The 24771-nt window shown below is 41.9% G+C and overlaps 2 protein-coding genes across 4 annotated transcripts in view; one reads left to right on the top strand and one right to left on the bottom strand.

Annotated features, from left to right (window-relative positions):
* The window catches only part of NKAIN4 (sodium/potassium transporting ATPase interacting 4), a 52107-nt gene extending 36546 nt beyond the window's left edge, over positions 1-15561 (top strand). The window contains exons 5-7 of one of the 3 annotated variants that reach the window (XM_069872169.1): positions 5449-5509; positions 8723-8807; positions 13201-15561. In XM_069872169.1, coding sequence (XP_069728270.1) covers positions 5449-5509; positions 8723-8807; positions 13201-13210 — 156 coding nt within the window. In that variant the 3' untranslated portion in view covers positions 13211-15561. The other 2 variants (XM_069872170.1, XM_069872171.1) reach the window with 2 other exon arrangements.
* Positions 15562-17870: 2309 nt separating this feature from the next.
* BIRC7 (baculoviral IAP repeat containing 7) lies at positions 17871-23361 on the bottom strand. Its single transcript, XM_069872173.1, is given in 8 exon segments — positions 17871-18070; positions 18572-18643; positions 19574-19638; positions 19640-19766; positions 20724-20769; positions 20871-20952; positions 21600-21699; positions 22769-23361. Coding segments are annotated over 8 exon segments (1212 nt in total). The 5' UTR covers positions 23289-23361.
* Between the last annotated feature and the right edge of the window lie 1410 nt (positions 23362-24771).

The raw sequence follows: 24771 nt of genomic DNA, 5'->3' as shown, positions 1-24771 counted from the left end.
AAAATTGTGTGTTCTATAGTTTTCTGCTTTGTTTAATGGCTTTTAGAAGCTGTGGGGTAGAGGTCTTGTGTTTGGGAAGGTTTTATTCCAGATATGGTACTGTGAAATCCATGTTCTTTCAGAATGCAGTAGAAATTTTTGTTGTCTACCAGTTCCTTGAGACTATTGAGGAACTGAAGTGCACCGTATGGCGTACCTGGGGGAAGGCTGAGTTCCCCTGGCTGAATTTGATCTTGCATGCCAAAGGAGAGGGAAAGCAAACCTGAATCCATATGGTGAGCGCAGTGTTGGCTGTCATCTTGACTCCTGCTGACTTTATCATCCTGCTCCTGGGCATACATTTGAAGATACATAAGGTCTCAGTCTGTTTTCACTCTGAGCTTGTCTGTACTCCTTGCAGGCAAAAGCAACTCCTTTAATCTGGAATGGGATCAAACTTGAGCGTATCAGTCGCCATGCATGACAGAAGTGGCTGTAGGGCTCAGCATGAAAATCTTTCTCAGTGCTTTAGCATAGAACACATTGGATAAAAAAGCTTATTGTAACAACATCTTAAAGTCTATTCTGGTATAAAAATGTCACTGTAAAACTAATGCCACCAGCCCAATTAGGAAATGTAACAGCAACTAGTTTGTCAAGAAATCAATTCTGCTTTGTATTTATCTTAGCAAGGATTCATCTTTCATCTCCCCAGCTTGCCAGCCAGAAGGGAAAGGAGTGATTTCTAGTTTTGAAATACCTGGCATAGCTCTGGGCTGTCCATATGGTAGTTCTGGGAGTGGGGAGGGTTAGGCTTTTCCTGAGGCACCATTGAATGGGATGAAAATGGGAAATGTCTTCCCAACTGAGAGAACTCATTGCCTGCCTGTCTGCTGTTTTCACTCAGACTGACAGGTTGGAAAGTTCCCAGGAAGGCAGCAATGCAAGCCTTGACAGCAGATGTTATGTGAGAAGCAACACACAAGAGATGCTTTGCTGTTGGCAGAAGCTAGATTTTCAGCGGCTATAACTGTATCTGAAGAGTAAAGGTCGAGGAATCAAAGGATTCTGATTGCCTCTTTTGGGTTATATGATCACAATAACTCTTTCACAAACTGGCTTTTTGCTTTCTTGTAGTAGAGATCTCTTCATTTTCCCCCCTCTTGCACTGATGAGAGAGTACACACTTCATTAGCTCTGATTAGAAGTGAGACCTAGAATACATCTGCCCTGAAGGGGAGACTCTGCACATATTCTCTGTGGTGGAAAAATCAATGGCAAGTTTTTGTGTTGAGAGAAGAGTTGAAGAGCCCAGAATCTTCACTAGGACAGATGTAGACTAAAGCTAAGATTTTACAGAAGCAACAGTAACGCTTCCAAAAACTTGACTTCCCATCTTCCATGTATTTTGCACACTTGCAGTCAGCTGCTTCCTTTTGGTAGATTTTGCTGTAATTCAGTCTTTCTAGCTCCAGCACTTTAGTTCAGTGCTGCTGTTTTATGAACGCTTTTCAACTCACTATTAAAAAGTTAACCTCAGATGACTGAGGGATGTATGGACTTGTTTTCCTCCTTCCTTTTGGGCGCACTTGTCTCTTCCTCTCTGTTCATTTGTCTGCAGAATGTTTGGGACATCCCATCTGCATCCTCGTTTGTTGAACAGCATGTGTGTTCCCAGGCTGTCTGACAGGCTGACTGAACACACCTGCCTACAACATGTGTTCCTAATAAAAAGCCTAATCGGATACTCCTGCAGGCTGGAGGAAGCTGGTACTGAACATGCAGAACAAGTAGAGAAACGGCAGCAGAGGCTAAAGCCCGAGAACATTCTTTGGGGAATTAGAGCAATAGCTTAGTGTCATTTTACATTGTTGTTTTCCCTCCCCTACATAATTTGCAGAGATCTAAGAATTATTGCAACTTCCCTGGGACAGTAGAGCTCGAAAACCCCTTTTGTATTGAACTTTGAGCAAGAGCAAAATTGCTTCTGAATTCTTGGCCTCTGTGAAGCTTTCTGTTTTACCTTAATTGTTGTGAAACTTAGTAACATGTTAGGGCTTGATACATCTTCATCAAGAATGTAGTCAAAAGGGAACCAACTGGTGTCTCTTGGAGTCTGCTTTTCCTACATTTTTGCAGACTCTTCCAGTGAAAAGGACCAGACACTAGGATCTGTGTCAGGAGCTACAGAGGAGAAATGCCACTGTATTTAATTCATAATTCAAGGAAAGGTGAGACATAGGGAGTCCCAGGAGTCCATTTCATCCCTGAGGTGATATATTTAATTATAGTTTAGGTAAGCCCGCATAAAAATGCCATTCATGTTTATGTTGAACATCCTTTCCTTCTTTGCCACTGAAACTCTCCTATTCTGGCCAGGTCACAAAACTAACAAAGCTCCTTTGAATAAGAACTGCTATTAAATAAACAGTTTTTTAATCGATGAAACTTATGTAAGGAGGGAATGGATTATGAAGTCGATAAAATTAAAATTTAGACACTAAGCAGGTAATTCTGAAAGAAAGCCAGGAGATAGAAGAAATAAAAAAGGAAAACTTCCACTCCAATGGAGCTGGAACTACAGATTTAGGATAGGTCACTTAATTTCTAGCTGTTCATTGGTTGATTTGTTTTTCTGAATGCAAAATTTCACCTTAGCCATGAAAGGAACAAATGTATGAGTTGTGAGGAATGATGGCTGAGGGTTATAAGGCAAAGGTTTCTGTGTAAAACAAACTTCCAAAGTTAATCTTACTGCTTGCTTGGTGCTCCTGAACCATGAACAACTTTCAGAGGTTTAACAGGTTCCCTGTGACAGCACAGCTGATAATTGTTTATGCAGTCTGCCTATAAACTGGGCAGGTAAGTAATTTTGATTGTTAATACTCTCAGAAGTTCCCTGACCCAAATATCACATAAGGTTTGTGTGTACGCTTATATAGTATAAAATCAGTGAATATATTTAGGGCTGCCACTTTTCATGGCTATTAGCCCAAAGTTCCTACTCTGAGGCACGATGGAATATCTAGGGAAAAAGAAAACCTTCCAAGAGTTCCCTTGGAATCAGAGAGCACATTCAAGATGAATCTTTCCTACTTGGATATTTTTATGGAAGTAAATTGCATGATTTGACCTTATAGTAAGACTGGATCTTCAAGCTATAAGAATAATAGTGCAAGTATAAAGAATATGTGTGACCACACTCCTAATTTGATCCTAGGATGAGCACAAAGGTGCTTACATTGGAGACCAGAGTGTACAGATGGGTGGTTGGACACCTCACTGAGTGCTGGGATGGCTTTAAGCTGAAGGTCTCTGTTTGCCCAAGAGCATCTACTAGTGTTCACGTCCTTAACTACCACAGCCCAGCTGATGAGCATTAATTGGTGATTTTGTAGGCAACCCTACTCATGATGCAAGGTGATGGGGAGCTGCCTCGGGGCTGTGTCAGCACCACGGCCAGTTCCTGGGCCATGGCCGTGGCCACCAAAACTGCCCCCAAATGGCCACAAACTTCAGTAAATGAAAAAAAATCCCCCAGATTTTCTCTTAGCACCCTACAAGCAATAGAAGGGAGGTAAAATCTCTGATTATCCAGAGTGGATTGGGTTGGTTTGGGGTTTTGCCATTAAAAAGTAATGGCTCTACTCAGAGGCAATTCTAAACATCAGCAGGTAAAATTAGATGGGCCATTGCATGTGGCTTCGCAGTTACCATCATACCCAGGAGGATATTAGTTTTCTGCTTGACATCCTCAGTTGCTCAGAGAAACTTAGTGTGAAGCAGCCCTGGTTTCAAAAATACACAGCAGGGGAATGAGTTGAGTCCATAGTTACCTGTCCTCCACTGAGGTCCTAGGACATGCTTCTGTAAGGCTCATCCAAGAGGAAAGGAAAGAGATGGCTTGCTTTTCAGGCAATTATAGAAAATTGTAGAGGAAAGACAAGGTTTACTGATGCTACAAAAACATTCCATTTCCTTCCAACAAGGTGTGTTTTGTCAGGAAAGCTGGAGATACCACAAATGCCTTATAACTTCAGTAGAAATCTCATTAGCTTGCCTTTTGTTTTCTGGTGTGATGTATTTTTCTGTCATATTAAAAATGAATGGACTCTACTTTTCAAGCCCTACCATGCATCATTCTGTCTTCCCTTAGAGTGAGTCACTGTATGTTACATTCTAACTCTTGTTTAGGAGAATTGAGTTCACAGTGGAAAACAATTATGTCTCACAATAACTTTACTAATACAGTTACTGTCAACCAAGATCTCGCTAAGTGGGGTGTTATGTAAAGATGTAAAATGAAGGATGGAGATGATATTTGATTAACTGGAAGGAGACAAAGCAAAATAAACCTCTGCTGGATCTAGAATGCTTAACTCCCATAGCATCAGAAGTTTATTCCGGCTGAGTAATGACTCGCTACTGAAACTGAATGAGGCAGTTCTGATACTCTAGACCTGCTACAAACTGCTAACTAAGGACAGACCCAGCAGACTGTTTTAAATTGCTTTTTTAATGTTCACTCTAGTTTTCTGCTCTATAGACTGCTCTGAGCAGTGGGTTGACACGAGGGCCGTGCCATGCCAGGATGGCTGTTATTTGAGAGGTACCCTGTTGTTTTACTGGTTCCCAGGAGGTGGCAATTTACTGCTAACCTATGCAATTTGTGAATTAAGACCGTTGCTATCATCTTGTCTGTTTCTCACTGTCCTCTAGCCCATTTACTTTGCAAGTCTAATGCTTGATTAGTCCGTGCAGGAGTGTTTATTATCCAAAGACAGAAAGACTTTTGAACTTGTAGAGCTAGGATTCCAGACTAGAGCTGGATCCTAAACTCGGATTTCTTTCCAACTAATTTTTCATTCCAAGCCTAAATTACAAAGGATTTCAGTATCTCTGAAAGTTGCTGCAGTTCATCACCATATTTATGGTTAACTAACCTTCCATCCCATCCACACAAAAACTATTCACATCTTATTGGTAGCCCCTACACTGAAGTAATTTGCCTTTCTTGCATAACCCTTATGACAGGAATAAGAGCTCATGACTTCTTGCCCCTAGACCTCTGTTAATAAACGTATGTCTGTGTGTCTGTCCTGTATGTAGTTATCTGTCTATAATGTTATGTAAGACACTCTCCTGCATCCTCATGGAGTAAACTTAGCACCATAGTTCCAGAGTGAGCTTGTGTTCTTGCCAATGATTCTAGCAACATCATGCTCCTGCTCTGAAGGCGAGGATGGGTCTTGCGAGTTTTTAGCTTGGACCTTTGAGTATGCTCCCAGCAATGTCTTTCCTCAAGCCTACACCTGCACGCCCTGCCTTACAGCAAATATGACTTGGGTCCACTGCTGCAGTAATGCTACCGAGTTGACAGTGGATGTTGGCTCTTGCAGTTCTGTGAAGTGGGCTTTGACCAGTCTTGTCAGATCAATGCTAAAATGATTTATTCTCTCTCTATTCCAGCTGGTGGGCTTTGTCTATGCCTGTTACGTTGTTAGTGTTTTTACAGAAGAAGAAGACAGCTGTAAGTATTTATCAACAGAGCCTTTGGGAAAGGTTTTATTATGTTTTATTTATCTCTCAGGTATTTGTCTATCAGGACTGTGTTGCAATCAGACTTCTTTCCATCCAGTTGCTAATGCACTAGCTACCTCTCAAGGATCAGCTATTTTTACTGTAAGGGGTTTTTCCCCCATTTCACTATGTATTAGATGATGTAATTCTGCTACTCTTCTGACCCCAAAATGCTTTGTGCTGGCTACCTGCTCAGGCAAGGCTTTAGAGAAACTGTTTCAAGCCAACATAGCTTAAAACCAGTGCAATAGTACCATTGTAATTAGGAATACCTACAGCAAAGAACACAGCCTGGTACTCAAGTAGGCTGCCTGCTGAGTATCATATGCCACAAGGCAAGGATGAACCAGAGCGTGAGATTTCTGGCCAAGAACCAGCCTGACCACTCAATTTAAAAGCAGAGAACGTAGCGTATCTGAATTACAAGAAGGAGGAAGGAGCTGACTCTCTCGTGTTTTGTATACAAATATCTTGAGTGTCAAGACGTGTGAGAAAGGAGTAAAGACTTAGAGGAATCACACGGGTGGCTGGGTCTGTGGGATCTATCCAGGTATCTATGCCCTGTGTCTTGTTTACTTTGCCCTTCTGAAAGTCCCTTTGAGAGTAATAGTTTTGCAAACAAGATAATGGACGCATAGGGTTCAAATAAATATGATGTTTTATTTCTTTGGCAATATGTTGCCTTTCTGTGTTTGAATCCTCGAAGTGTTTTAATCAGTAAGGTTTTACTGATATCAGTGGTTCTAGGGCAGTTAACTCCAGGAAAGGATCTGATCCAAAGGCTTCGTGTCCAAGTATGACTTCTTTAGTATTAGGTTTTGCAAGTAGCTTTGTTGTTTTAAAGAGCAACTGGCATGGATTTCAGCTGAAAAGCAGCAGCTTTGAATGGAATATTTGAAATCATGTGAAGAAAGCTGGTTTCATAGGAGTGAGATGAGATGCATTGCCTGTCTGACTTGTCCTCATGTTTTTCTCTTGCTTCCCACGTGCCTGTACTCATTCTACCGACTTTATTGACCATTTGTTTAAAGCTTGGCAGCGCACTTAGCTGAAGTGCTACCTTATAAGTAATAATTTTAAATTACACTACAGCTCTTCTATTAGCTGAGTAGCTTGAGTTCTGAGCCCCTTTTGAATGCTGTAAAGTAATAACTTGACAGAGCTCATTACTATAGCAGGGATCTGTTAGGAGAAGCAGCCACAAGGAAGGAAGCATTATCTAGAAGCACAGAGCTGTTAATTTCACGATATGTATGTTTTTTTTCCACTAACAAATTTCTTTTCCCTCCTAGTTTCCCACCTTGGATGTAAAATGCCAGCTTGAATAATTAACAATGACAAGCCATCAATATTTCACACTCACAGTGGTAGATCCTTCCAGTGACCCGAACAAATTTGAGCTGCGTTTTAATTTTCTCTTCCATTTGAGGTTTCCTTTAAATGTTGCTTTGATATGCAGCATGAAGTAATTACAAGTGCTGAGGCACATTAATCAGGAAGCTAGTGCTAACGTGATTTTCATGAGAAAACACAGCAGTGGGGATCTACTAATGCTGAATTGTGGGCAAGAATATTTTAGATGTGCTAATGCAATGTAATATATTGAAACAATGAATCATGGTTAAGATTTTGTTTAAGTGACTTGGATTTTGAGTGCTTCCACGGTTGAGTTCTCACAGAAGAGGACTTTTGTTTGTTCAAGGTAGTAAAGAGTTACTGAGAACTGCAATTATCACAGAATGGTTTGGGTTGGAAGGGACCTCAAAGCCCATCCAGTTCCAACTCCTGCCATGGGCAGGGAACCTCCCACTGGATCTGGTTGTTCAAGACCCCATACCATTGTTTAAGGTTTCCTAATTCAGACATTCCACAGCCAAGGTAATACAGTTATTATCTGTTTTTTAAAACTGCAGACTGACTTGATTGTAAAACACTCCAACATTTTCATAAGTGGCTGAGAAAAGGTCAAGTCGCACTGGAACTACTGGGAATTATTCCCCCTAATTAACTTAGAACCTCTACAGATTTTGCTCATTAACTGAGAATTGTTCCAAAATCACAGTGGCAGCATGAAGCAATCCATCGAGATGGAATATATTGTCCTCTGATTTCTAAATATATTTTATGAGGGTTTTTTTAAAAAATCCAATATATTTTGTAAATATTTTTTTCTGTTTTTCTCTAAGAAAACAACAACTCTCCTTACCTAAATTTAAAATGATAGTGCCACCTTCAGGAAAGAAAAATAAGCAGACACTTATATAGTTAATAAGACTTTCCTGTTATTTTTGAAAGGGATTTGGGCTGGATAGCTTTCACACTTCCAAACGAAATGCACTAACTTGGCACCGAACAGTGGTCTAAGCTGGATCTATTGCGAAGGTTTTTGCAAAGCCCGCTAGGTCAGCCTCGAATCGCCCCCCATCGCCCTGCTGCCCCGGGCTGGCGCAGGAGTACAGGCTTGGCCTGATTTCAGGGGAACTGAGAGAGACACGGGAAATTCTTCTGTGGTCACCAAGGGAATTGTCACTTAAAGCTTTCCTTGTTTAGCTGCGTTGCCCTTATGTGAGCACTGGAGAAGGGAAGCATTGTTCCTATTTGTCTACAATTAAAAGAAATTGAGTTGGCAGTGAGGACATGAAAAATATCCGAGCTGAAGATAATGAGATATTTGAAGCTTTCCAAAGCCGCTGTTGTCTTGTCTTGCAGGAAAGACAAGTGGGGCAAGAAAATTCTCACTTGACTATATAACCTTCATGGGGATTACTGTGCTGTCAGCTTCTCTGCTGATGTTCACTCACGAGCTGTTCCCCAGCTTCTGTCTTTCAGCTCATTGCTGATGGGCTGAGGCATCATCAGCTCAGTTCCCACGTGGAGCCACAGCACCGTGGCAATGTCCAAGGAGGAGGAGTCAGGCTCTCTTGTTTTTCTAGAGTATTTTGCTAGCTCCCCTCTTTGGCACACTTGGCCATCCCAGGAGATGCTAGAAAAGAGGTCTATACAGGCAGAGATTTCCACCAGGCAATCCATACCTGGAAAATCATTTTTCTGTTCTCTCACTGATTTTTCTGTTATGCCATGACATGCACCAACTTTTCCTTTCATTTCTTTTCAACTTTCTGGCCATGTTTGTTTATTTATTTGAGTTTTGATTTTTTTTCAGTTGATTTCATTGGTGGATTTGATCCATTTCCTCTCTACCATGTCAATGAAAAACCCACAAACCTTTTGTTCAAGCAGACATACCTGTAAGTATCATCTCCTGTGCTAAGAGGCTATGCATGCCTCACAGACTGATGGCTCAAGGGTGCCATACGTTTGGGTTTTCTCCTCCTTCCAGGTTCATTTCTCCAGCAGGCTTTTTTTGACATGTAAGGAACAAATGAGTGGACACCAAAGGGCAGTGAAAGTGCCTCTGCTCAGCCTCAGCCTGAAGCTGGTGTAGCTGTACTTGGCCTATGGAAGGGCTGTTTGATAGGAAGCGGTGGGGTCAGCTATAGGATCTTATTGTAAACAAACTATGGGATGCTTTTTCCTTGAAGAAAGCAGAGAGAGGCTTTCCGGCAGTGAAGGGTGAAGGTGGGATCTGCGAGTAAGGAAGAATCTGCCTCAATGGACACAGAGTAAATCATAGTGATAGCAGAATACAGTCCTCGATCTCAAGGTTATATTGCAGTCTGTCAGGCAGAGTCTTAATTAAAGACCTTTACTGGGGTAAAATCTACACAGCATCTAGTTATTTAAACCATATTTTAGTTCTGTGGCTAGTCAACACCTGAACTGACCTATATACATCCATGCAGTATTCATCACTGGCCACGTCCCTGTCATCTTCCAATAATCTTCTCATGGTGGCACCACAGAATTTGACTCTATTTTGACTCTATTTTTATGTACAGGCATCCCTATAGCTGCTTGCACTTGTATAGAGCCTACATTGTACAAAGCTAATTCACCCAAGTGAATTATGTTCAACTAAACATTAGATGGTTTGTATGCAGAACGGCACGGGCTTGCTCTTAAGGTTTCATATTTGTTTTCAATTGTCGCCTGCAAGAACAGAGGCTTCTATATGTGGAGCATCCCATAAGCTCAGCTGAGAGCAGCGAGCAGAAAGGGGTGTTGTCCACAGCAGCTCCTCTCATACCCCTAATAGAAATGCATTGTTGAACACCAGCTTCTGCCCTCTGATAATCCCTCCCCGCTGCTGAAGGCACAAGGTCCCACTGTCACCCAGTCCACCTACGAGCTTGTTCTTAATGAGCTTCTCAATAAAGGCCAGTATTATCTGTTCAAAGCAAAGCTGATACTCCCTAAATCAAGCTGCAAGAAGGCAATTCAATGTGCAGAATTTTAAAGCAGCTGCTAAGGAAGGATGTTTTTTGGGGGAATAATGTTCTGAGAGAGTCCTGCCAAAAAGAAGGATGTGTGGACAGGAGAGAAAAGCAAAGCACAGGCAAGAAACACTGCTCCCAAATAGATTTGTAGATGTGCCCCTCTAACAGAGCATGGACTTACTCCTCAATTTGTCCCTGCAGCACAAGACCAGGAGAAAAGTCATTTTTGCAAAGCAGTTAAATTCCCTGTAACTTTGGGGGTTCTATAGCATTATGAGAAAGGATGCTACAGGAGATTAAATATTGATTTCCCTCTTATTTTGTCACAGTAGGATGCAATTTTCCAGTCTGCAGAAGCTGTGGAGCTTTAAGCAGCTCCCTGATTTACAAGCCTGATGCAGCAATGTGCTGAAGAAACACCACACATAGTAAAGGGTTGGGGCTGCATTTTCCTTAAAATGACAAATTCTGGTTTTGAAAGAAAACAGTACTCATAAATGACACTTTCTGTGTAGGGAAACTGTAATATGAACAGAAACTGGCACTGCAAGGCTTCCTTATGAGGGTCTCAGTAAGATTGTAAACCTCTAATGAAGTACACAGATAATTTTGCCACTCTTCAGTCTTATTCTTCAGATGCTCATTTAAGTATTGATAGCTTCTGCCAGCAGAATATAATATTTATTTCTGGCTAAGGGGAGGTGAAAGCAGCTGCTGAGCAGTAGATAAAGTGATGCTCTATAAATTTCACAGCAGCCACTAAATAGCAATTTTTATTTATTTACTTCAGTCTAGTTCCTGCCTTTCTTCCACATGTATGAATGAGAGTCAGAGGAGAAATGGTCACTTGATTCTCCACTAACAACTCCATGGAGTTTTGCACTCTGGGGTACCTGCCCATGTCATGCTGTGAAAGTCATTTCCTGATGACTCCGTTGCCTCCTTCAAGGAGGAAAAAAACATCTCCCTAGACTATTACTGACAGCTGGATCAAGTTCTGGAATTACCTATTATCTCCCAGTTTTACCAGGGTGATCTACTGCCTTCCTTGGCATCAGCTGCAAGTCTCCAGTTAGCGGAAAACCTCACAAATTATCAAGTCAAGTCTTACTTTTCTTCTTCAAAAAAATCCAACGACAATAACAAAATTGACTGCCAGTTTTGCACTGTTGGCATGATTTAAATGTGCCTCATCTTAATTAGCATCTCCAACACTCAAACAGCAACAAAGATGTTCTATTTCAGGTTCCACAACCTCTTCTGCTCTACATTTCACTGACTCCAGGAGGTTTTGGTTGTCATGGTTCCTATTTCAAGTCACAAGCTTAAGTAAAGGAGACTCAAATTATCATGAAAAAAAAAAACTGTTCTGGAAGTTTTACTGTGTAATAGAATTACACTTAATCTCAGCGCTGCTTACCAATCAAGGCATTGCTCCAATTACTTAACAATACATTAAAAGTCTTCAGTATGTGAGTTTCTAGGTCAAAGTACTTAACCAAAGGATAATAAGTCACTTATTTCAAACGGAAGTTATTCTCCCCAGGCCAGAAGAGAACATTTCCAATGAGTTTTCAGGAAGGAAAGGCTGAGCTCTTCTCCCTCCTTAGCAAAAGCTCATAATTCAGGCTGTGCCTGCTTGCACCACTGTCTCTTCTTAGACTGCACAGGAAAGGACATCACTTCAGGGTTGCTTTTCTTCTCCCACACTTGTAGTAACCAAATTCTCATCCTTTGAGGTGAGTAAACATTCTTGCCCTGATAACTGTGGAAGGGTTAACCAAGACAGCTTTGAAGTTTCTGACTAAAGCCGTTATCTTCAAGCACCCTGCAAGTCCTGCCAGGACAGCAGAAGGCTCAGATCATCACCATGGTTTGTCAGCATTTCCTGCCTGCTGTATCCGTTCAGTCTTTCTCCAAATTTATTTTAGAAAGAAGCACCTCGCAGTATCAATTACAAAGCAGAAAGTAGCAAAGCATGATTTTGTACATGGTCTGGTACTAACCCAAGAACTCACTGGATTATGAGAGGTAGCCTCTATTTCTTTAAAGGGTAGAGAGATGGGTAATAGATCTCCCTACTTTTTAAGACTATTTATAAGGCCAAGCAGTGAATTGCAGTTATGAGGCTCCTGTCTGTAACGCTCACTACATACTACATAATATTAACGGCTTAAGAGCTTTAATTTGATTTTAGTTGTGTAGCCAGACTTCACTGCCTGCTTTCCTCAAACCTACCACTGGGAAAGGCCGTGGGCTAAGAGAGGGTGTGACTTTTATCAGATGTAGACTTAGATATTGACAGGGTAGCAACTGGAGGCATGGGTTAATTGAATGATCTAAGGCTCCAATTGGCAATTGCTCACTTTACTCCCCAATCAATTCCTTTGTGATGCAGTCTGTCTGTTGGCCACAGGCATGAGGCAGCTGAGAGCATGCAGCCTTAAAGGGTGAGGCCCCATGGAAAAGTCATCCACTAGGCTGAAAGTCAGTTCTTCAGTAGAAGAGCCGACAGCTACAAGCTGGCAAATAATCTTCAGTTCAAAAGAAAAAATCAAAATCCAGACTGAACCACTCATGGGGAGGGTGAAGAAACTAAACTCCTTTAAGATTGTTTCCCACCACCGCCTCTAAACTTTGTTAGATGACCAGAATACTTTATAAAGGAAACTTCTGCTTAAACAGGAAGAAAACACCACTTGGCTTAGAGGAGGAAAAAAAAACCCACCACAACAAAATACTTCTGCTTTCCTTTCTAGGTAGCCTTTTTACCAAACAATTTGCTGAGCATCAACATGAATTTACAAACTGTTTTGATCAACCTGAAAGGTGATATTTCAGCTGAAAACATTCACTCATCTTTACTGCTGGCTACAAAAGTAGATCTGCTTCTACTGCTGCATCTACATAAAAACCACATTACTGCAATTTCAAGAAGCTACTTTACGCTAGAGATGGCCCCAAGCTTTTAAAATTCCTAACCAAGTTTTATACAGCTCCAAATGCTGAGGATACATAGATCTAACATCGGCTCATGTCTGTTCCTTAGTCTAACTGCAGCGTATTCAGGTCTGGTATATGCATAACACTCTTTCCAGACTTGAATACTACTTAACCACATTCCCTCTGAGCTCTCGGTCCTATTCCTCATCTGTAGTCAGATCATATTTAGAAACTCGGGACAGGAAAGAGAACACCACCAAACAATTTTGTCCTCATTATTTCCACACCATTTCTGTTACCTTAAGCCAGCAACTTAGTACCTGTTCCTTATTGATGCTGTGCCTTCACCTCCCCCCTACAGGCCTGCGTAAGTGAAGAGGAGCCAGAGGATGGATAAACCTTGCACTCCACCATCAAAGGTGCTGCAGGAAACAATGGCCCGTGGCCTGGATCTTTGGCAGAGGAAATGCAGGATGGAGAACTCCATTCCATTTTTTTGTTCCTTGTCTTCTATACAAATGAAATGAATGTACATTGAAGAATGGCCACGTGGTTGGTTTTTAATTGTCCAAGTGCCCTGATGAACCATTTCTACCATAGCCTGGTTGTACTCGCCAATAAACAACATGGGCCTGAAGACCTCGGGCAGAACAAGTCCACCAAGAGCCTCGCTCAAGAGATACAGTTGAAGTCAGAGCTGCTTTCTTGCACCGTGGATCCATAAAGGAAGCACAGCCTAACACCCTGGGACATTTCACATTTTGTTGTTTCTTCCTTTTCTCCTTTCCCTTGTGCTGAGAGACCCCAAATGCCCTAACACAACCTCATCTCCTCCATGCCTGTATAGAACTAGGTGGGGGGATTTACGTTTGAGTTATATAGGCTTTTTATTTTTTTTTTTTAAGTTATAGATGAGAGCTCTTCCCTTCTTCCCATCCAGCTTTCCCTTCCTCATCCTGTATTCTTTAGGCATGGTCAGCACCTTAGCAGTAGGTGGATGTCAGTGTTCTGTGACAACTCCTACAACACTGAACAGCTAAAAACTAGTACCAGCACCAAATCTTTACTCAGCATGGAGCTTAGCCGTATTTCAACATGCCAAGCCATTCTCAGAGAAGCCGTAGTTTACTCTGGCTTTCCCATCTACACTGGTGTAGCCATACGCACAGCTGAAACCTGCAGCAGGACACTGGAAAATGCCTAGTTCTTCATGGGTCACAGATGTTTCTCTGCCTGCCTTCTTCACCAAGCAGCCACACTTATTCCAGCCTGGCAACATCCTGATGGAAGGAGTTTTATGTGAGAAGATAATTTTGAGGGGAGGGAACGGGTTCAAGGAAAGGGGGAATATAATTGTAACTAAGTCACATTAATGAGTTGCAGCAATTAAGAAACAAAAAAAAATACCATGCTAGTTTTATTAGCTATGTCACCCCAGCATGCTATGTGTCAAGCAGAGAAAAGAGCACTTGTCAGCCACGCGCAGCATCCCGTGGCTGGTACATGCCAAGTAATCCTTCATTGTCTTGCCTGATCTGCTTGAGATTACTTGGCATTTTGAATAACGCTTTTCAAAAGTGTCAAGCTAGAAGCCATGCTAAGGAGGGGAAGCGTGAGGGAAGAATTAAAAGAAATAAAATCATTAAGTGCTAAGGCAAAGACAGAACGATGTACCTTTCTTTGTCCCATTCCAGAGGGCCCGGGAAGCAAAATCCTCTTCTATAAACACAGAAGTGTAAGCACCAAGAGAGCATTTTTTGCTTTGGTGCCACTTCTATTTCAGGTACCCACTGCAACCCAGCATCTGGAGTTCTGACCAGGTCTAGCTGCAAGTAAAGATGTTTTCTTCTGTAAGGATTTTACCTTCTTTCAGTCAGCAGAAGCCACAGCTTCAAACTGAGCAGAACAGAGCTGGCAGTTGCTGGTTTGATGCTAGTGTCATTTGAAGAAGAAAAAGCTCAACCTCTTGTAAAACAGCTCTGCCTGACAAAACATAACCACCTCCTGTTTTAGTCAATATTGTGCCACTACCAAATTAAAGGAAAGATCAGTGGAACACAGGCTACTATACCATTTAGACAGCACACATAGTACACATACACAATCTTAGTGCTTTCTCCCCCTGTTCTTTGATTTAGTTTATTTCTGTATTGCACTCATTCCTACTTGTTCCCTAGAGGTGCAGAAAAAGGAATGGAAGAATAAATATCCTCTAGTCAATGAGATTGTTCCATTAAAGCTTTCATTTAGATGGGGTTTTTGGAATTAATGTTCCCTTTCCTCATCAGAAAACACTGACTTTACACTTCCTGGTTTAATATGATCCCCTCTTCTCCCCCCTCAGAGAGAACTGTTGTGCAGACACCAGCATTCTTCTTTGGCCTTGTTTGAGTGCAACCAAAATCCAGCACAGATGGTGGAGAAAGCACAGTTTCAGCTTTGAACAGCTGAAACATTTCACTAGTAGGTTCAGGAAAGAATTCTTGTAGATAGTGGTATGGAATCAGAAGGAACTCTGAAATATTTTGAGGTCTGTATGTTTTTAACACTGTACATCTCAAACTCACCAAGCCTTGAGGCCAAATCCACTAAGGAAACTGATCAAAACCACTTACCAAGTAGTCTAAAGCTTCAAAGCATCAAACTATGCACTTAGCAGCATGTCTCTTGACTGTAATACACACTAGTAAAGATAAATTAAATAAAGACAAGTCTGATGACCGAGTAGCTCCATAACTACCACCTTCTGCTATGATTAAGATAGGTAATGCGATATCTTTTAATAGAAGTAAAATAAAGGCTCAGGTAGGTCTATAATATTTACTGTAATATTTAGTATCAATGCCTAACAATCATTAAAAAAAAAAAACAGTTTGAGAAGAAAGAAAATAAGACAAGCTACCAACAATAATATTCCACACTTAATTATCTCTCTAGTTCTCCTTAGCAGAACCATTCATCCTCATGCTCCGACAACCCTTCCTCCTGGTCTGCTTTTTCTAAACCTGCTTAAAGTCAGGAGCTTCTGAAGGTTTTGCTCCAGTGGTTTCCCTTATCACCAGGTTAGGAGTGCCCTCTGTTGGGGACAGGCATCGCTTGAGACACTACTCTTCAAAAAAAAAAAATCCATATTCCTGTTCCTGAGGGACATCTTCTCATAGGAAAAACAGCTCCACCCTTCCAGATGTGGAAAAGCCACGATTTTCAAAGTGTTAAACAAAACAAGCTTCAAATAGCTGGTATATTTACAGCCTTGCAGTCCTGTTGATGCTCAGGCAAGGTTCCAGCCACACTGAGCTAAAGTTTAGGAGGAAATAACACCAGTCCTTCACTGAGCTGGTTTTGTTTTCCTTTCTCAGATTAGCACATCCACTTAAACTGCAAGCTTTTGCTGTGATTTACAGAGGCAAAATAAAGCCAATTATAGCTTGAACCCAAACACAACACCTAATTTGGCATGGTGGTGCAGTTCTGTTCCCTGTGAAAGCTGCTATCTGGCAAGGACTCACCAGTTCCTCTGAGAAACGGAGAATTTAAACTGCTCAGCTAGTTCTTTCTCTCATCTTTGCCAAGAATTGTATTAATACTATCTTCTTTTCAAGGCAGGGATGAAGAGATCTGCCCAGGGTTATCCGACACCTTAAAGTTACTCAGGGATGAGCCTATAATCTTGTTCAGTGTCCAGGGCTGGAGCCAAACTGAAACAATTCAGGAGCCAGTGCTCCAGCTCTTAAACGCATCTGTGGAGACTGCATAGCAAAACTCTGCATCAAGTCCAGATACAGGACTATTCCACACTTGCACAGCTTCACGTATCAAGTCCTCACCCTCCTGCATCCTTACCCCTTCTTTTGCAGTTCCGAGTCTGGAGGATCCACATGCTCTCTTGGGGATTCCAAAGGAAGCTACAGGATGGTAAGAACAGTTGCTTCTCTCACTTGTACCCATGTAGTACTGAAGGACAGAAATTCAAGTGATGTACAACCTGATGCTGCTCTTAGGACAGCGCAACCACATCTGCTCCCACAGTAGGACTTTATACTAAAATCAGATACTTGGACCTCTGCAGGATAAACAAAAGAAAACTTTTTTATTACATGAAAAAGAAGATTTAGTTTTTAAAAAGACACATTTCTTTCCTATGCAGTTAACAAGCTATAGAATTGACAAATTTTCTTTTTGGCTACATAATAAAACATTCTTATTTAAAATGGAACAAATCAGTGTAATCAGCAAACTGAACTCCTAAAAAAGTAAGTTTCTGTAGTTATTATCTAGTAGGATAGTACACAGCAGCCAGGGAAGGGGCTCTGTAAAATCTTCCATGACCTCATCTAGTGACCCTGACCATCAACGAGCCTTTCACCTGTCTAGGGATGTCAGCCAAGAGCAAAGAGGCTGAAGAGTCTCCAACAGGCCAGTTTTTTTCACTTAGTTATGTGGATTTGAGTATTACTGAAACATTTCACCAATTGTTGACAATTCAACAAGGGTAGGGGGATGGAGAAGACAGGAAAGAACTCAGAAGAAAAAGCCAGATTCTCCCTCTCCCACTATACATCACTACTGAGAACTGTACTGTCAACAGAATGCACTTTGTATAAATACTCCCATTTTGACTTGGGCCTGCTGAAGTAAGTCATCACCCCTAGCAGAATAATCTCTAAACAACTGCTAAATAAGAGAAAAAGAACCAGAGACAGGTTGCTGAAAACAGCCCTTGATTTCAGAGCAGAGATTCATTTGAGAATAGAAGAATTTGAAGAAGAATCTCCGGTTTTGGAGGATGAAAGAAACTAGTGGCATTTTTCCTGGAGCAGCCTTACAGCAAGGTCAGCAAGAGTACAGCAAGCCAGCAACTCTCACTAGAAACACCATGCATGGGAGGAACATTTAGTAAGGTTTTACACTTACGCCAAGCTATCCTGCAAATAAGATTGCTCCAGCATCAATCAAGCTACTTATTTTCTGTCTCTGCTGTGTTATGAACGAGTTGTATAGACTTATCTTTCCTCGTAGCCTTATCGAGGCTTAGGACATGAAAGTCCTCACACATCCCCGGATGACTGCTCTGCAGATAGGACACGAACTCAAATTGGAGGCACACTCTGCACAAGCTACCAGGTGGCCACAAGGAACAAACACAACAGACACATCTCTGTCCATGCACACTTTGCACGTCCTTTCCTCTCGCAGGCGTCGGAGTTGTTCTTCTGTGTTCATCTGAGGCTCTTTACCAAAAAAAAAGACAAAAAAACCCCCAAACAGTCAGTATTATAAACAGCCCCAAGGTTTATAAGATGACACTCCTGTCATCTTAGAACGACGCACTGCAACTTGCTCATAATTTTGCTCAAAGATTGCTTGTGAAGATGGCAAAAGTACCTCTCAGGCAAATTTCATTTAAGCTGAATAACTACAGATATTATAGACGCCGGCTAATCTACACAAGATCCAGGCTATCTACACATGCTGGACTGAGCAGGGACCTCTTTTTACTTTATTATGCAAGTTATCCCTGACAAAGCAAGGATTTTTTTGTATAACAGTCTGCTTTACAGTGGAACTCTAATTCCTGAATAAGAGTCTATGTTCAGTTACCATTCAAGCTATCACACATCCCCTTAAAGATTAAAAAGTTAATTAAAACAATGACACCCGATACCATTACTATACACACCATCCCAACTATGCCTAGCCTCAGTTTCACTACCACTGCCAGCCCAGTGCACCTGATTCCTTCTGTTGCAGAGATTCCATTTCTTCTCTTGAACTTGATGTTTCAGTCTCTCTCTGAACAGCATCTGTGTAACCAGAAGAGAAGATGGCATTAAATGCTACCCCTTTCTTCCCTCTTCAAACAGTGGTGTTTAAAAAGATGAAATAGCCTGGATTTCAGTAGCTTTGGGTTAAACACCTCTTTACTCCACGGTTAAGTTCACACACTCAGCCTGGCGAAGCTGATGTTCTCTGTGCACTTTAGTCACTATGCATGTTACCCTCTGTCCCAAGACATGTCCACATCACATCAGCTCCAAGCTGGTTTACCTATCAGACAGCAGCTGCTCATTCCTGCTCCTGTGCTACTAGTTAATCACTCCATTTTGTGGAAATCTTTTCTTTTTTTCCTTAACTAAGGCAATGGCAGACCCATTGGAGAAGGAGCTTTGGAAAGAAGGGTGGCTCCCAGAAAAAGCCTGTGTGGAACTGCATCTTCAAATAAACTTCACTTATTAAACAGACTCCACAAGACAGACAATACAAGGCGGACAGATAAGTTAAGGACAGTGTGTATTATCCAAATAAAAAAAAAAAAGTATGGCTATTTCTAATTAAGTCATTGATTCAATTTTAAATAGGCTTTGATCATCCACCCTAAAGGCTTGCTTCAGACAACTCTCTCTGCATCAGATGTGACTTTGTGCATAAGCCTCCACATCATACAGCTGTCTGCTACTGCAGGTCTAAGGGCAGCAGACAATATCAAGGATATCTACACCATAGCCTACTGGAGGCAGATACAGTTACTAATACCCCAGTAATCACAGTTTCTTGAGGCTTCTTTAGAGGAGAACCTCATTCTTCAGCCTCTCAAAGAAAGGCAGGCTTGGGTACGTTACTACTCTTAATTTCAGCTAAGGAAGACAGAAGGCAAACCTGCAAGACACTCACACCAGTGCTCAAGATAAGAGGTTAAACATCCACCAAAATGTGAGTGCTGGAGTCAGACGTACCTCTGCTTTCCTCTGCACTGCTGCCCAATAACCACTCTGGCTGAAGCAGTTCAAAAAGCAGTTCAAGTCCAAATCATCACGTAACCATCTATTCCCACGTCAGCCACCCAGGTCAGGGCAAAGCCTTCCTGCTGCACTGTGGCAAACAGATTTGGAGAACAAAATGCCCCCAATTCCCAGTTCCACAGAGGATCTGTAAAGCAGCGAGCAGGTACTTTACCAAAAAGGTGGAACTTCGGTCAAGAAGTATGCCACTTCTTGAAGCTGTTATGTATGAAATGACATTAATACACTCTAGAACATTCCTCAAGCTATACAGACAGCTTGATGAACATCCAGGTTTACAGTTTTTCCCTTCAATCATAGTTCACAAGAAAGTAATCAAAAGCAATTTCATAAAAGCCAGGAGACTAATTTTGGATGGTTTATTCTACCACAGCAGTGAACCAAGACTCCCATGTTTGGTCCCAGTCCAGAATTCTTATCTTTGTTTTCACATTCCAGAAGTCTCAAAACTGCTTTCATGAAGATCAAGTGGAACATCCCAATTGAAGTTTCTCCTACCTTATAATCTAACTCAATCACTCAGCAGCACAGACAAAAGTGCAAAATTCAGCTGGCAGCCCACGCAAAGGCTTAAGTCTTTAAGCTCATCCTGTCTGATGGGCTCTTCAAGAGAATGAGAAAAAACAGTTTCCTACAGTTTTCGGAGCCAAATTTCACCTACTTAAATTTCCAGGAAGAACTGATTAATGGAAATAGATCCCCAGGTTCAGCCCTTTCACAAACAACTAGACCCTCCAGCTGGTCTCCTACAAAGTACGTGTAAAATGCTATAGTCTCAAAGACTCCTCAGACAGAACATCAAGAGCACAGATAAGTCAAAGGAAACATAGGCATACACCAGAAGTCACATTATTATCCAAACTAGCTAAACATCTCTGGTCTTAAACCAAGAGGTCTCACAAGAGCAAGCAGTGCTGTTTCTTGTGCTAGAGACCTTTTCCTAAAGATAAAGTGAAACAGCTTTTAGAATATCAAAACACCTCTCAAACACCATGTCTACAGAATGCACAGTAGCTGGGTGGGTAGAAGTAAGACCACATCACCTTCAACAGAAGACAGAACACCACGGAATTGCAGCACTGACCTTGGGAAGCAGAGAAGTCTTGTCCAGTCCGATACCAGGAATGCCTCTGAAAAGGTCACAAGACAGTCACAGAAGAGAAGCACGTGTTCAAAACCCCTGCTATGCACCAAGCCCCCATCCACTCTACACAAAATATTCATGACTCACTGGAGTTAGCGAGGTGCTGGCAAAGGATTCTTGAACATGACTGACAAATTCTCTCCCTTTTGACCGCAACAAAAATTCACACCTATAAGCAAACAGATTGAAATACGTTAGTACAGGATCTGGAGTGAAAGTAGCAGTTCTAGTTAGAATTTTAGGACCAAAGCGCACAATCAGATTAGGAGCAGACTTATATTCATGGTTTTTTTGGAGAGGGTAGAAAGGAAGAAACAAGAGAGGAGAGGTAGTTGAAGATCCCACGATTGGTTTGCAGGCCAATCTTCAATTCTTTTCCATGAGGGCAGAGGAGGAAGGTATTTTCAGAAGACAGCACAGTGTAAGAGGCAGAGTTAGAAAAAAGTTTTCTACCTTGACCCACTACTAGGATCTATCTGAAGACAGTCCCTTGCTGTGCAACTTTGAGGATTCAGAAGCTGTTTCTTGAGATTCCAGGGCTTTCCAGAAGGTTACAGACTATTGCAACAGTTTATGCATTTAAACACGATTGCACACACCTGATTAGCTTTTCACCTGCTTCAGCTAGGTGGAGAAATCTAGAACTAAGCAAATAACAGAGTCTGGAAGCAGCATTTACTACCAGTGCACCCGAGACTCATTTGTCTCTCAGCTGGGGGTACTTCTACCTTATAAAAGAAGAAATCAGTGTAGAATATAGAGACAATATCTTTTGGTCTTGCTACAAGGGGCATTTGTCAATCAAGACTGACTTACTCCGGATACCATTTGGCATGTTCCCTCCAAGGATCATCTCCAAGCAACCAGTTCCTTATTCTTCCATCACAGTGAAAACACCTCACTATATCACCTTGTCCTGAAAAAAGAGATTATTTGATATCTGAGACACAATATGCTCTAGCAGCCCCAGATGAGAACCTAGAGAGAGATTCAGCAAAAAACACAGGCTACCAGAGAGAACAGATGAACACATGACAATTTACCAACCCTGTGCAAGTTGTATAGGGGCAGGAAATCCAATGAGAATTTGAAATCCCAGCGCTGCGGCTAGTTGAGATGATTCCAGAACTGGGTCACAAGCTAACAGGCAGCATGCATGTGAGCACCATAGCTCCCACGTATGCTCACATGCCTACCCAAGCCCCTGTTGCCTGCATTTAGGGCAAAGTTGTAAGTAATTACACCTATAAACATACTTAATTTCCTCACGACAATTTGCCATATCCAGCAGCAGTCAAGTGACATGCACAGTTTCTTCCTCACAGGTACAAGACTAAGGGCAATGAAATAATGCCTGTAAAAGCTGCCAAAGAGTTTGGGTCACTGACACACTCTTGCTTACAATCTCATATTAGCCTACTGTTTGGCTTAACTCGAGTGCTCAGTTCCAGAGTTCTGCTCAAGTAACCGCAGGGAAATGGCACATCAGATTGCTGCTGCCTAATGAGTCCCCAAAGCAACTCTGCACTGGGCTCTCAAACAGCTGCTCTGCAAGTGTAAATCAAGTACACCACAAACTACACAGGTTTGTAGCTGCAGATTCTGCTTTATTCTGTGTTTCTGAGCATGCTGGTCTTTTATGTGCTTTAAAAATTGATAAAGAGAAAAAAGCGGCAGATAAGCCAATCTGCTTATAATGCTCTTCTATTTAGGCATGCATTCTGACTAGCCCCTGCTACTGTGCTCCAAGTAGACAGGTACAGATTCTTAATATTAATATCCTAGTGATCACCTCAGTACCCAAACAGGAGTTAAATAGACGTGAATTCTGCACAAGCAGCATGAGAAACAGCATAGGCTGAAGGAAGGATGTGGTTTCTGACTATACTACATCGACCTGCAAGTATTTGTGCAAGCAATAAAGCATAGTGGCACCTTGAAAAGGTAACTTGAGTAAGAGTTAAACATTTCCCTGGAGTACCTACCTGTGTAAAAGAATCCTGCTCTAGCCAGTTGTTCAGGGTGCATGTCAGTGTATCGTGGCCAGTTCTGAAACGTAGATAATCTCATCTCCTCCCTTACCATCTCTGGATATTCTGGTTCGTTGGGCAGGGCTGGCTCCTCACTGTCTAACTTCTGCAAAAGGCTGAGGAACTGCCCATCCACAGTGTCAAAGATTTCCCGAAGAGGAGGCAGCTCTTGGTTCCCAACATCCTCACCACAAATGAATTTACAGGAAGGGAAGAACTCCAGGTGCATTGCTGCCGGGCAGTTACCAGGTTCCCAGTCCTGCAGGACACCACCACAGCAGAAACACTGTACGATATCTCTTGGACCCACAAAGAAAAAGCCAGCCTTGGCCAAATCTTCAGGAGACACAGGTGAGGTGTCTGGCCATTGTTGAAATGTCATCAGCCTTCTTGCTTCAGACCTCATGCGGGATTCAAACAGCTCGCAGTGAGCAGCTCTGAGCTCAGCCTCCCCTGCTGGTGTCGCATCCCCCATGTTCTTGTTCTGAAAGAGGACGAGATAACCCAGAGCAGTCAGCTGGATTCCCGGCAGCACCCACCCTGCATTATTTGTTTCTCATCCCCAAGCATATTCCAGAAAGCTCTTGGTATTGACAAAACTGAGCTTGTTTCAGAATTGCAGCCCAATCAGAGGTCTGGTGCTTCTGTACTTTGCTGTTGAACTTCTGCTGAGTCCTCACCAGTGTCTGAGGGGAAGAGACTGGCACTTTCCGAGCCCCTCTGCCAATTTACAGGAGAGACACCTGTGGGAACAGATAGTGGAGGGGCAGGGCAAAACCTGTGCTGACCCCCTGGTTGAGCCAATCCAGCTTTCAGCAGCTGATCTGTGTGATAAAACCCCAGTCATTCTGCTCAGTTTTTAAATTGACATTTAAAAGACTCTGCTTTTTCTTCCTAAAAACAAATTTAAGAAGGTATGCCATAATAAAACAGAGAACAGCCACACTCAAACATCTCACAGCATTCATTTTACAGCCTGACAGAGGCTACTTCTAATGCTTCATTTTCCCCAGTTGGTTGGCTCTGTGAGTGGGAGTCACTAGGGCAAGATACAAAGTTCAGCTCAGATTTCTGCAGAAAATAAGGTTTAGGAGGCTCAAAACACAAGTCTTGTGGTCTTATTAAAACTTTGCCTAGTACCAGCTGTGATGTCTTGGCTCCTATGACATCGTGCTTGTAAACCTCCTATTTTGCTATGGTGCCTTTACTACAACATCCTATAAAGAGCCCTCGCAATCCTGTTGTTACTCTACTAGCAGTATCACTGTGTCTTTCTCAAATTGCTGGCACGCATTTATGTTTTGCACTGTACTATAAAATAAACAGACAATAGCACCAGGAATTTCCTCAAGACAGCTTCAACGGATTGCAGTGCCTTTTGAACACTGACTCTCTTGCTACCATTGCATCTTCACAATTAGAAATCTTGCTATTCCTTCACCTTGCTGTGGCCACAACTCAGAACAAAGGATTTTAAGACTAGTTTTGAAAGCTGCAATCATATGAAAATGTGTTTTCCTCTACCACTGAGAAGATGCATGTAGCTTATGCTTAACAAAATGCTAGTTTTCTGCATTAAAGTAAGAACATGGTTGGTTTACATTTGTAAAAAAGAGATAAACTAGCATTTTTCTTCTAAGGAAAAGATCCAGAGTCTTTTTCTTACATGCAAACCTACACAAGTATTTTAATTAAAACAACAGTGTTTAATTTATTTTTTTTTAATTACATACATGCTAATGAAAATCCCTGAGCAGCAGAGGGCAGTGCTTATGTATGGAATTTACAGAACCTCCTACCAAGGGAATGTGGGAGCCCAGGAGAGATCAGTGATAACAACCAACAGCACCATCACCGTTCCTGGAGAAATATGAGCTCCTACATCACTGAGCTCATTTCAAGCATAATTGACAACCAATATTAGGCAGTGAGTTGAAACATTCTAAAAATAAAGGAAT

This window comes from Phaenicophaeus curvirostris, chromosome 18 (assembly GCF_032191515.1).
Source record: "Phaenicophaeus curvirostris isolate KB17595 chromosome 18, BPBGC_Pcur_1.0, whole genome shotgun sequence".
Classification (NCBI taxonomy): Eukaryota; Metazoa; Chordata; class Aves; order Cuculiformes; family Cuculidae; genus Phaenicophaeus; species Phaenicophaeus curvirostris.
The sequence above is the reverse complement of the archived record's forward strand: the minus strand, read 5'-3'. Positions and strand labels throughout refer to the sequence as shown.